Source organism: Delphinus delphis, chromosome 18 (assembly GCF_949987515.2).
Source record: "Delphinus delphis chromosome 18, mDelDel1.2, whole genome shotgun sequence".
NCBI classification, from domain to species: domain Eukaryota; kingdom Metazoa; phylum Chordata; class Mammalia; order Artiodactyla; family Delphinidae; genus Delphinus; species Delphinus delphis.
The window spans coordinates 15,700,848-15,714,297 of record NC_082700.1 but is presented as its reverse complement, the minus strand read 5'-3'; the positions used below and the strand labels follow the sequence as shown (position 1 = coordinate 15,714,297).

Genomic DNA, 13,450 nt, shown 5'->3' with positions numbered 1-13,450 from the left:
TCACAACAGGGCCCCTACAGCACCTCTGTGCTCAGACGGTTTTAACGTGGTCAGGGAGCCGGGTCCCCCATGGGCAGATAGGCTCCGCTGTCTCAGTGCCCCAGTGCTGTCCCCTCACAAAGGACACCCCTCCATGAAATCATGTCCATGGGGTTTCCTTTTTGGGGGGGTGGTATTATGGCAGCCTCTTCCCCCCTTTATAAATTTCTGCGTGCTTCAGTTTTTGCTACAAGCAGTTTCATGTTTATATAAAGAGATGATTGCCATTTCCTTTTCAGTGGAAAAAAATGTTAAATTTCCATTAGCTCTTGTTTTCATCTTAGCCCTTAGATGATTTTCCATCAGTTTATTTATTTTTTAAATCTTTTTGAACAGAGTAAAGGAGACTCTGGGATTTCACAGCGTTATTTAACATTCTCATATTCTATCCTGTAATTTCAGCCGTTGTCATTGTCTTTACACAAAGGAACACGGCAGACAAGCAGACATCTCCCTCTGGAAGGCACCAAAACAGTGGTGCTCATGTCTCTGCCCAAGCTGAGGTTGAAAATGAAGAAGGGAGGGTGGTTTCATTCCTAAGAGCTCCACAATACTTTCCAATACCAACTCAGCTTTCCCACACATCAAGGTAATCTGAAGGGGAAACCGAGCGTCAGCACGACTGGCTGCCTAAAGCATTTCTTCGTGTATGCTACTCCTTACTTTCTTTTAAAACAAAAGATGCAGTGAAGAAAAAGTTGTATGCAAATAAAACTTTTCTCACTCCAGAAGAATTTTATACACATTAGGGAACTTAGCTGCTGAAGTATCATCATGAATTTTTCAAAGCAAAAAGAAAAAATCCTTCTGTAATTCAAACCTTTTTCTAATTCACCTATTTGATTGGCTGAGTTTGGCTTACGCTGGGTTTTCTTAAAATAAAGGTCATTTTTTTATTAGTCTTGGTTCCACAGTAAACCAGCAAAACAATTTGGGGACCGATTTTTGGACATGTCAATTTCCAGGTGCCGTTGTTTAAGAGAAGGAGAAAATCTAGAATTATTACATTCATTTATTTAATAGGTGATCCTATCACAATTCTTCACTAAGGTCTTAAAGGCTGAAAAGTTATCAGGAATGGACAGATGTTATGATTTATTCGGGTGCATGTGGAATCCTATCAGGGAAATTTGCTCAAGTTTTAGAAAACATCTATTTTCTAAAGAAATGGACTCAACCTTCCCTTTCCACAACGGGACGTGCATACGACATGAAATTCCCATAGCCAGGCTTCCAGAAAAGGCGTCCAGCAAGCCGGGTGTCAAGTCCTAAGGCTGTGCTGGAGGGCACTTAGCGTAGCCCGTGCCTGGCTCTCCAGCTGTGCACTGACACTAAGCTGCCAGACAGTCACCTTAATGACTCTACAGAGAAGTGTTGGTATCAGGATGTGACAGAGGGGGAAATCTCTCAGTCTGATGAAGGATTAGGTCACCAGCATGTCTGTGGAACCTACAATCGGGGCAAAGTTCTGAAGTGTTACAGTTTGTGTTGGTGACGACAGCAAAATGTCTATTTCCCTTTTAAGGCAGGTGACCACACGTCCCAGTTTGCCTGGGTAGTCCCAGTTCAGGCCAGTTGCCCTGTCATAATTGTTAATAGCACCTCCTTTCACTCTTAAAAGTATCCTGGTTTGGATGACGAATGACACTGTCACTTCACCTCTAGGTACAGCTCCCCCCCCCACACACACACAACATGCCCACAGAGCCTTCCCAACACAGCACTTCGGTCCAGACTTTTCTACTACCCCTCCCACCCGATTCCTTCAGGGCCAAGGATCCCAAAATATAGCTGTTCTGATTAAATGTGTGCATTTGAGAACAGCCATTTGTAGACAATCGCCCTCAACCAGGGAAGTGCATATGATGGGGTCACCTAGGCCCGTGTCCGAACCAGCGGGACAGGTACCCTGAGGCGGTGCTTTCCAGAGCTCTCCCCACAGACCACTGAGGAAGGCCTTCGGGAGAGGGGCTCACACAGTGCTGGGATGGCCCATCAGAGGGCTCGGGCCACCCTCCTGGCCTCCACTGTTAAACCGCATTCTATTCTCCCCCTGAAAAGGCACTGAGCAAAGCCAGCACCTCGAGGTTCTCACCAAAGATGGCGCTGCACTGGCTCCTACACGCTTCCCACTCGGAGCCAGCCAAAGGCAAATTTTTAGATGAATAGAAAAAGAAACTTTATTCTAATATAGCATGGGAAAGTTTTTGAAATAGGAATTCTTCTTTTCTGACCAAAACAAACTTATACTTTGAACATCTCTGAAAGGTTATTTTCTGTACAATTATATAAATATTTCCATGTCCCTATAAACATGACATCTATGGTCCTAAAAGCTTTTTGAAAAATCAATACAATTAGATTCTTTAGACAATGATTAGCCCAGTTACAAAACAGGACACATTCCCCAAGCACAGCCAGGAGTAAAGAGAGGACACAATTGGGAACACAGAGCAGGAAGGGGCTGGGGAGGGGAGGGAAGACTGGAAACCATAAAAACACAACAAAACCCTGCACATCAACTTTAGAGGCTAAGACCCAGCAAAAACTAAATTATATGCAAATGGAAAGGAACCATCCAAAGGGAACATGACATGACCTCGCGGTCAGATCTCACCCCAAGTCAGCAAATATATCACCCGGCAGGTTCGGTCTTCCGGGAGCGCAAGGGCCTTTTTCTCGTTTCTTCTTATTGAGCAAAATATTCAAGGTAGGGCCAAGTTAGAGAAAAGATTTCAGAGCCAACAGACATGAATTCAGATCCCTCTTCTACCACGTATACTGGCTGTGTGATCCTGGGTGGGATTCCTAGCTTCTCTGAGCCTGTTTCCCGCCTGTGAATTATCTAACTTTGCTGGCTTGTTGGGAGGATGAGAGGTAACTTATAAAAAGTGCTTATATCCCCCTGGAAAATAACTGACAGTAACTAACTAAAATGTGTGTGATAAGGGCTTCACCTTGGAACTTAGAACAGGCTCTGCACTGCCTAGTCTAAGATTCTGATAGTACTAGTCTACCCCGCGTGGTCTGCCAATCACCACCAAGCCCTGAGTCCGCCATGGGCCCCACTGCTGCCCCTCCGATGCTGTGCAACCACAAAGGCCACTTAAAGTTAGAAACAGATGTTCTCTTGGGAAACTGTGGTCACCCCCTTCCCTAAGGCACCAGCTCTGCGTGCAGAAGTCAATGCGTGTGGAGGACTGAGATTTCCTCTCTTGTTTGGGTATCATTTCCCCGGAGTGCTGTAGGCACTGGGGCAGCACTGACCTGACTCCCACAATGCACCACGTGGGATGACAGTCACATAGTGGGCCATGTAACTGAAGCCCCTGGAACGGAGCAAGCAGGTTCCTGCACCACATGCCTCCCTGGGTCCCCCCGGACCACCCCCACCCCACCCCAAGAAGCCGGATTTCTCAAGTCTCGGGCTCTGAGACCCTCCCTCCAGCTGGGCAGCGACAGTCAGCAACAGCACTGGATTCGGCGGCGTTGAGAAGCCAGGACTCCACGGAGAAGAGGGTCGTAAGCAACAAAGACCTCTCCTCACCCCGAGGAGAAAGAAGCATGGCGGCTCTCTGGTGGCCGTGTGGGCAAGGGGTTCAGGAAGGAGCACATGAGCCCCCTGCAGAGCAGCCGCGGGGATGTGAGGACATCAGCCCGGCCCTCAGACGACGGGATGCCACAGCCCCAGGGTCAAGGACAGAAAAGGAAGAGATGGCGCCAGCAGAAAAGACGGGGACACCCGAGGTAAGTGATGCTCTCGGATACGCGATGCACGTGGGTGTCGTCAAAAAGCGCCGGAGGGCTTCCCTGGTGGCGCAGTGGTTGAGAGTCTGCCTGCCGATGCAGGGGACACGGGTTCGGGGCCTGGTCCGGGAGGATCCCACGTGCCGCAGAGCGGCTGGGCCCGTGAGCCGTGGCCGCTGAGCCTGCGCGTCTGGAGACTGTGCTCCGCAACGGGAGAGGCCACGACAGTGAGAGGCCCGTGTACCGCAAAAAAAACACAAAAAAACAAAAACCAAAAGAAACAAAAAGCGCCGGAGCCCGAGGTTTTAATGAATTCTGTGGACAGGCCCAGCTAAGTTTTTGGACCCAACGAGATCGTCCTCGTTTCACAGGCAGTCATCCCAAACGCTACGGCACAGGATGCGAGGAGGGCTGGCTGTCCCTCCTCTTCTCGAGGCCAGCAAGGTTTCCAATGAGCCCATGGGACCCCGGCAGCGTGGTCCACAAGCCGCGGGGAGGGGTGATCTAGAACGTCCAGGGCTGGCGAGGGGCTCCGCCGCCTGCTGCTGCTGCTGTCAGGCTGGAGCCTCGGCCACACAGGGAGGGGGGCCGGGCGGGGGCCACAACCGCCTGCGGCTTTCGGACGCATGGCTCCTCGTCCCGGTCACTCAGGAGCGGAGGCCACTTGCTCCCCGCTCGTCGCCGGCCGCGGTGCCGTGCCGGGACAGCCCGTCAGACTTGAGGGAGGACAGGGACACTTGGCTGATGTAGCGGACCTGGTCCCAGGGCGCGGCCCGTGGGGAGTCGCGCCGCCGGTTGTCCATGCCGATGTGCACACTGACCTGGGACTCGGTCAGGGGCTTCATGCGGCCCTGCGCCTGCGCCTCATACCACGCCAGCTCCGGCTTCCTGTAGCTGCAAAGCAAGAATCCAAGAGCACCTGAGCCATTCTGGACACACAGCCTTTTTCTGTAAAGCCCGGTGAAGGCCTCTCATGAAGTCTTTAATAACACGCAGTATCAGGGCCTCAAGGCTTTTAAAGGAAACAAAGGCCACCAAACTCCCATGGCTCAGGGCAAGTTCCCAACTTAGAAACTTTCTAGCCAAATGCCTGGTACATAGTAGGCTGTCATTAACTTTTGTTAACTGAAAGCATAAGTAAATAAAGATCCCTTTTAAAAAAGGAAAAATGATTACAGACAGGGATCCTACAGCTACCTCTCGACACAGACAGCCATCGAGCAGAGTAACGGGAAGAAGCAGTGCGAGGTGACTGATCAGAGGCAAACTTGGCTCGCGGTGGACAAGCCGTTACACAAACACACGCCGGGCCCCGCTCGGGGCGCACACCCACCCCGGCCCCCGGGCCCGCCGCGGGGACTCACCACTTGAGCTGCAGTGACGAGAGGACCACGGACACGGAGGAGGCAGCCATGGCCGCCGAGCCCATCCACGGCTGCAGCACGACGCCGATGGGCATGAAGACACCTGGCCAAGAGGGGGACTGCACTCAGGCCGCAGCCCAGGGCGGACAGCGAGGGGGGCCCAGCCTCGCCGCCCACCAGAAGCTCTCCTCAGGGCGGCTCGGAAGCCCCTGGGCTGGCCGCTGACCGCGTGCCCGTGGGCCTGAGGCGGGCGGTCTCAGAGCTGGGCGGGGGGGGGCGGGGGCACCGTCAAGGGGATTGGGGTCCCCCACCCACCCTGACCTTCCTGGGACCATCCAGACGTGCCCTCACCTGTTTGGGGGAAGCGCCAGGGGACAGGGCGCCCCAGGGACTTGCAGGTGCCACCATGCGGGGGCACCTCGGGGGTGTGAGCACCGGGGCAACACGCTGGCGAACATGGGCCCTCTCTCCACGGAAGGTCCTCCCTCAAGGGCGTCAAAGCACCTTGATGAGGGGCAACAAGACCAGGTCCTGGGACAGAGCCGCAAGCCCGGGAGGGGACCAGGTCCTGAGCCGGCCACAGGGCAGGAATGCACCTGCCGGAGCCAGGCTGCAGTGGACGTGCTGATCCACCGCGTGAGGCAGTGCCGACCGCTCGGACCCAACAGCGGAATGTGGGGTGCGGCAGTCACGTTTAAAAATAGGTCTTGGCCCATGTAGGCGCTTTCCTTGCAGGGGTCTTTGGAACAACTCTTCCCTCTCTGGTGACACAAGATACAGTGGGGGAGGGAGGACTTAGGGAGCAGACAATATTCATCTCTTCCCATGATTATTTCCGAGTCAGGATAAAACCTAGGCGGGATTAATTCTTAAGACAAAGTTCTAAAGCACTGATCCCAGGCTTAGCGTGTAACGGGTGCCCCATAACTGTTAATATTGATTATTTTTCAGACTGTATGTCTTAATAATGTTCCAGAAAACAGGGCCAAGGTAAATAGGGTTGAGCAACTTGGCCAGCTTTTCAGAGAGGCCAGCAGTGAACAGAAGGCTTGGGTTCTCCCTGCAGTCTCTCATCTACCTTTGGAGACTTACAAAGCGGAACATAATAAAATCAACTCTTTCTTCAAGGCTTCTGGCCACAACTAGGGCCAGAGGCAACAGGGCAGCGAGGGCCTACCTGCTGCAATGGGGATCCCGACCAGGTTGTAGATCAGTGCCAGCACCAGATTGAGTCGTATCCTCTGGACGGTCCTCTTGGAGAGGTGAATGCTGGCCACCACGTCGAGCAAGTCATTCTGCAGGAGAGGAGCACACGGTGAACTGCGAGCTCCGCTCTGCGGCCCTCGGCACTCCTGCTACGGGCAACAGTGAGGGGAGACGCAGCAGAGCTCACTCTGATGAGGACGACGTCAGCTGCCTCGATGGCCACGTCCGTGCCCGTCCCGATGGCGATGCCCACGTCGGCCTGGGCCAGGGCCGGGGAGTCGTTCACACCGTCGCCCACCATGGCCACTCTCTTCCCCTCGTTCTGGAGCTCCTGGACCTTGGCCACCTTATGAGAAGGCAGCACCTCCGCAAAGACTTTGTTGATGCCAACCTGAAAGGAAAGAACAGCAGTCAATAAAAAAGCAAATGCACAATAACATCCGGTGTTGCCGAGGGGCAGGAACAGGAGCAGAAGCCTAGGAGCCCTCAGCCTCCAGGTCCCGTCACCAAGTCCTGCAGATGCCAGGTCGCACGGCAAATGTACCCCCTGCTCCCATCCCAACACCCCGCGGTGGTCTGGGACCCTCGCTGGCCTCCTGCCCACATCCTGCCCTCCCAGCACTCTTCTCCAGATGCCGTCCCGGTGACCTTTCCGAAACAGTAATCATTGGTCACGTTACTCTCCTGCTTCAAGGCCTCCAGCGGATCCCACTTCCCTTAGGCCAACGTCCAAACTCCTCTGCCTGCCTCCCAAGATCCCCAGGTCAGGTCCTGCCTGTGCCCAGCTCCCTGCACCCCAACCCCCGGCCCCAGCGGGCCCCGCCTTGGCCTCTCCAACTCGCTGCTACCTTGCACCCGCAGGCGGTGCTCGTGCTGCCTGCTCTGTCCTGCAAAGGTCACTTTTGCTGCCCCCAGCACCCCTTCTTCTTCATCTGACTCCTGCAGGCCTCCTCTCCCCTGGAAGGTGTCCCCGGCCCCCGCCAGGCTGAGGGGTAAGCTGGCAGCTCCCATGCGTCCCGTGCACTCTTCCACTGGAGCGCCCAGCACCTGGTTTACACTTGGTCCCTGGGCCACCCTCCCCACTGGACCGTGAGCTCCTCAAGGGCGGCGCCCTCTTCACTCCTCTCTGTCACAGGGGTGGCGCTTAGTAAGTGCTTGCTGAATGCAGGAACAAGTTTTAATGCGGGAGTGGGTGTACTCTCAGAAGGACGACTGACAGGGCACTGCCGCTCCCTTCCCAAGGAGCAATTCCTTCTCAAAAGCAGACAGCTTTACACACATGTCCGCAAGGGGTGGTATACAGTTGTCTGGAGTTTGCACTGGAGCCCTCCCCGCGAGGCAGGGCAGGCAGGCATGCGGTCGTGCTGCCCTCGTGGCCCAAAGTCAGACCCTAGCGCCGCAGAAGAACTGCCGGGACCCAGGGGCTTATCTGGTGCAGAGTGAGAAGAGCTGGGCCGGCAAAACACTCCCTTAATATAAAGGCTACAAGGTTGTTTATTTCAGCCCTCAAGCCATGGTCTTTTTTCCTCAGTGCAGCGGCTGGAAAATAAAGAATGCTGGGACAGCCTTTCCGGGGCTGCAGCCACCGTGCAGGGATGAGTGCTGGCACCCAGGCCCCAGCAGCGTGATCTTTGGGGCAGCAGCAAGGTGGTCCCCTGTGGGACGTGCACGGCTCCGAGATCAAAGCGTGTGGAGAGAAAAACCCCAGCGAGGGGGGAGGACCAGAGCAAAGCTGAGTGCTCAATGCACTAGTGTTTACCTATCTTCCTTAAACTGCTTCTGCCAGCTTGAAATCGCTTGCAGTTTCAGATGTGGGAGACATCCCGGCCCCCGGCCCTTACCTGGGTGGCAATGGCTCTGGCTGTCTTGCGGTTGTCCCCCGTGATCAGAACCACATCCACGCCCATGCTCTTCAGTGTGTGCACGGCCAGGGCGGCCTCCTGCTTGACCGCATCTGCGATGGCGATCATGCCACAGAGCACACCTGCAGGAGACACCGCAGGTGAGCACACGTGGCAGCGCCCTGGGCAGCCCGAGAAGCAAGTAAGACTTCATGATGCGGAACAGTTTTCCTAATACCGTGTTACACGCCCAAAGCAAAACACCAAACTGTACAACAGAATACGGTTTTGATTTTGTTTTTTTTTTTAATTTACATACATTTCCAGATGCGTACAAAAGTCTGGAAGGACTGTTAAAAAGTTAACAGTGGCTCTCTGAGGGGTAGGATAATGAGGGATTCCATTTTTTTTACAGCTCTCGGAATTTTCTAGATTTTCTGCAAGGAACATCTCTTCCTTTGCAGAGCGCCTGACTCATAATAACTCAATACCTGTTAGCTATTAAAACATGAGAAATGCAACAAATGCTACTTAAAAAGTGACACATGTCCAAACAGCTAGAAAATCAATCCTTCCTTTCTGTCTCTTCCTACAGAAATACTTTATAGAATTTTTTTCTTTTTTTTTTTTTTGAGTGACTCTTTGGGTACTGACACAGGAAGGCATTCGAGGACTGGGGACTGAGGTGTGACGGGAGCAGTGAGGGTGAGGATGTGTAAGAGGCACTTTTAATTGAGCCATTTCCAGCTTGACAAGCTGAGGGGGTTGTGCGTTTAAAGGACTCGGGGGAAGGCATGGCAGTGAGAGCCGGAAAAAAAGACAGAGAGAGGGGGGGAGAGAGAGAGAGAGAGAGAGATAGAGAATATGGGAAAAGAGGAGCATTCAAAATACAGCAATTAAATTATTTCTTATTTGCATGTAGTTTTTACTTCTATTAGCAGAAACTAACAGTAACAAAGTGATTCTAATCTACCTGAGATGTAAAGCCCAGGATATAACCTGAGTACTAAGATACACACAATCTTGAGAAGCTCTGTGAAGGCTGCAGGGGATTTCAGTGTGTAAAGCATCTTAGAGTTAAACCTCTTAGGAAGTCAACAGCTGTTTCGCCTGCAGTGATGAATGAGAAAGGATGACTTTCAACTGCCAACCTGGGCAGATGCAAACGATGGTGGGGAAGACAGTTTAGAATCCCAAGAGCAAAGAGGCTGAAGCCATCTTCACTCTGGCGGCGAAGATGGAGGTGGCCAGAGGGGGCCTCAGGATCGACAATGAAGTGAAAAAAATGGCAAGACAGCCTTTTCGAAAATAGAACTAAAATTAACAGTGAGGAAGATTTACTTTAAAAAAAAAAAAAAAGGACTCTATTTCTGCCTGACGTCTCCAGCTTCACTTGAGAGCAGAGGACAGGGGAGCAGAGCAGTACCGTCGATGGCCACCAGGATGGCTGTCTGGCCTTTCGTCTCGTGATCGGTCATCGCGTCGCTGATGTCGCTGGTGACGGTCAAGCCGTTGCGCCTCATCCACTCTCGGCTGCCGATCAGCACAGAGAAGGTCTGCGGGACCGCATCTGCTCAAAGGAGTGTGTGGTTATTCCCAAAGAGGCCGAGTTCACTGGGAGAAAGCACTAAAAACCATGGGATGGTTTCAACAGCAAAACGTCCACTTGACGGTTCTGGAAAAACCACAACCTAATAAACACCTCTTGAAAAACCATCCTTAAAGAACCAGGGGAAAAAGAATAACTAACATGCAGAACCGCGGTATGAATTAAAACATGTAAAGATGTTACAAACATATTAAACACCACGTAGTGTACCTACTGGCCTTTAGGGGTATCTGCTGCTGCCGTTAGATTGGATTAGAATTAGGATTAGAAGCGGTTAGTTATTTGGTCAGCGCCGAAAGCCAGTGTGGACTAGACCCATCACTGCTTGGTACAGATGATGCAAGGTGAATCGGCTAACAACCGGCCACCGTGTATGAAAGGTTTTGAAGCTATACCTCCTAAGAGGCCAGCTGAGTCCTGCACCTGTCACCTCTACCTTAGGTGTCACTGATAGACCAGTCCCTGGAAGGCAAAGGAAAGGTCATCCCAGGGCTTTAACTTGCCATAAGGTGGTAATAGCTTCTAACAAAATCTAAATCAAGATTTAACTACTAACATACTTAAGAGCAAACACTAGACATGGGTTTTTTGGTTTGGGGGCGTTTCCACTCTCTTATGATGATGGCTAGCACCCTTTGAATAAGAAAGGCCGTTATTCAAAGAGCAGCTGTCCCTCCAGCGCCCCTTCTTGACTTGGGCAGACCATTTCCGTTCACTTTCCCTGATGGCTGCCAGCTCTGTAAATACGTCACGTCCCATCAGAGTTGACCACATGGAGGTTTCCTGTTTAGGAGGAACAAAAGGAAGACTCCCATCTGCCTACCCTGTAGCTTACGAGTCTTATCCCAAGACTAACCTGGGCTAAGAAAGAGGAGACTCGAGACTAGGGAGCAGGGAAGCAATACTCCATGACTCTAAGTCACACACTGCTTTTGTCTGCCATTAGCGTCAAGATTCAGCCACATCGAAGAACACGAGAGAAGCTGCAGGCTTCCCTGGGAGATGGCGTGCGGCGCACCAGCCCTGAGCCACCTTCTCCGCAGTCGGGAACCACGGGGCAAGCCTGGCATGGCGCTCTCCATGGCTGGGCCCAGCCCCCGGCGGGCCAGGCAGCGGAAACCGAGGCCAGGGATACCTGTTTCCATGGGGATGCTGCTGACACCGTTCAGATGGGCGGTCGGTTGGCCACGTGGGCGCTCGCCCTGGGCCAGGATGCCCTCCACGTTGCTGACTTTACAGCCGATCCCACAGCCGGGCACCGCCTGGAAGTCCGTGCAGTATCCCAAGGTCTCTGTGCCAAGTTCCTGGGAAGGAAAGTGGGGGAGAGGAAGCAGAAAACAGGTGAGTCGAGAGGGAGTCAGGACAGAGGTGGGGGTGAGGCGGGGGGAGAGCAGCAGACACCAGGAATTTAGAGGGAAGGGAGGGACGGGAGAACTTCCGGGAAAGGCGGAGAGATCGACGCTCAAGTCAGCTACTCTTTCTCTCTCATAGGACACAGTCATTTAAAACAGCCTCAACCCTCTCCTAGAGTTTGGATGCCTGGGGAGAGTGGACAGGTTGCAGTCCAGAAAGGAGAAAGGCAATTCACATCCAACACCCCACATTAAGGGCTGAGGTCGGGGAGGGGGTGGCGGGGATGAAGGTGCCAAAGGGAGGAAAGATTTTCTTTTTCTGTTGCAAATAATTTCATAAAAACGATGGAATAGGTAAGTGGTAAACTATTTTAAGGCCATCAAGGGATAATCGCCCATGGCCAGACCCTGGTGGGGAGGGCCGACGTGGCAGGAGAAGGGGAAGGGCTGGGTTTATTTGGGTAACAGAACCCAAAGGAAGGATGCCTGGGGGTGAGCAGAATTCTTTCTGAAACATCAGAAGGATGAGAGGGGAAATAGCCGCACCCTACTGTCCGGGAAGACTTGTCAGCTCTTCCCCAAGGCATCCATGTCACCTTCTACATTTACTGATAATTGTCCTGTTCAGACAGTTGACATGTTTTCAGGGCAGTATTCTGGCACGTCCTGCTGCCTCCACGCACAGACTGAAAACAGAGAAAGCTAACTAGGCCCTCTCACCTGCAGAGGTCAGAGGGGAAGGCTCCCCACTAACTGTGCCAACAGCCCACAGTCCTCTGGTCACTTCTGCTGCTTCCTCTCCGTCTCAGGAGTCCCCAGTGGATGGATTTCTCCCGACCTGGCTCCGAGACCCCCTTCGTTTTTGTATCCCTTTGCACGAAGCGCTCGTGCGGGACTGAACACGCCTGTCTTCCCCACCCGACCATGAACTCCCAGCAGGCAGAGCTCGCCTCTTATGAATTCTTACTCCCCTGAGCTCGGGATGCTCAGGAAATGCCTAATGAATGGCCATTAGCTCATAACACCGAACTGCTTTGTGAAGATCTGGAAACGTGACGAGGGACCTGCCGCTGTGCGCTGCATCCCCACCTGCTCCAGGGGGCCTGCTCAGCAGTTTCCAGACCACACGAGCCAAGCCCTCTGTGGAGGCAGCTGACGTGGGGGCCAGGGGCAGCGAGGAGGAAAGGCGTGTGAGGAGGAAGGAGCCCGGAGTCTTCCAGCCCAGCTGAGGAGAGCGGGGGAGCCGGGGAAGCGAGGGCCCAGCAACGCCCAGTCCACCTACCTCTTTACAGTATCTGGCGACTGCCACGCCCAGGGGGTGCTCACTGCTGGCCTCCGCAGTCCCCACCACAGCGAGCACCTTCCGGAGGGGCAGCGTGGCCACGTCCACGAGCAGAAGGACCCGCATGACTTTGGGGACCCCGTGGGTGATGGTGCCAGTTTTGTCAAACATCACAGTCTTTATCTGCCCAAAAAAACCACATCTCAGTGACCAAAACACAGAGGGAAGGGACTCTCAGAGTCCTCACAATCTCGAGGCAGAACTTCACTCAACCCACCCCAAGCAGGTCACAATACACTCCTTCATGACACGCTACAGAATCCTCTGCGTCCATCCCAAGGCTCAACCACTCCCTCTGCCAAAACATTGTTTCCCTCTCTGCCCAGTTAAAAAAAAAATCCACACTCCGGCTTAAGCTGGACCAGGGTGAGCCAGAAGCTCTCACTCTGATGTAACAGGGAGGCATCACCGTGCAGTAACGCCGTGCGGCCTCCTCCTCGGGCCGGGTCAGGAGCGTGACCCTGAGGGCTCTGCCCACCTCCCGGTCCACCGCTATCTGCCGGGTCAACCACTGTTTCCTCCGGCCTGCATCAGTGCAAAAGCCTACGGAGAATAGTGTTCTCGAATTCCAAGTTCACAAAAGGAAGGGAGTGTTCCTTGGCCGTAGTAACAAGCAACCACAGAGCTAGTCTGGGGACCTGTCCCCCTTGGTCAGCGGCAGCTTGGCACTGGTCCCCACGGGTCTGGGCTCAGCCAGTCAGAAGCAGCCACACTCGGCGCCTGAGCTTGCGAGGCCGGAGCCCAGCAGTTCCCTCGCTCCACGCGCCCCTGGACCTGGTACAAGGTCAGCCCTTGTTGCACTCAGACTGCGTGCTGCAGGCTTGGTTCTCCCTCATTTAGCGAACAACAGCTCCGCTTCTTGTTTCTGACTGAGTGGGGCCTCCTCACCACGATTAACCGGCCTTCCTCTGACAGTCCTGGCCAGCTTCTAGTCCAGCCCCCGCTCCGCC

General features: G+C 53.5%; 1 protein-coding gene across 1 annotated transcript in view; it reads right to left on the bottom strand.

The window, feature by feature from the left end:
- Positions 1–3,449: 3,449 nt before the first annotated feature.
- Positions 3,450–13,450, bottom strand: part of ATP7B (ATPase copper transporting beta) — a 55,232-nt gene continuing 45,231 nt past the window's right edge. The window contains 9 exon segments of the mRNA XM_059996118.1: positions 3,450–4,458; positions 4,461–4,680; positions 5,151–5,253; positions 6,328–6,445; positions 6,544–6,747; positions 8,198–8,340; positions 9,624–9,767; positions 10,942–11,110; positions 12,441–12,623. Of these exon segments, the coding sequence (XP_059852101.1) occupies positions 4,291–4,458; positions 4,461–4,680; positions 5,151–5,253; positions 6,328–6,445; positions 6,544–6,747; positions 8,198–8,340; positions 9,624–9,767; positions 10,942–11,110; positions 12,441–12,623 (1,452 nt within the window). The 3' untranslated portion in view covers positions 3,450–4,290.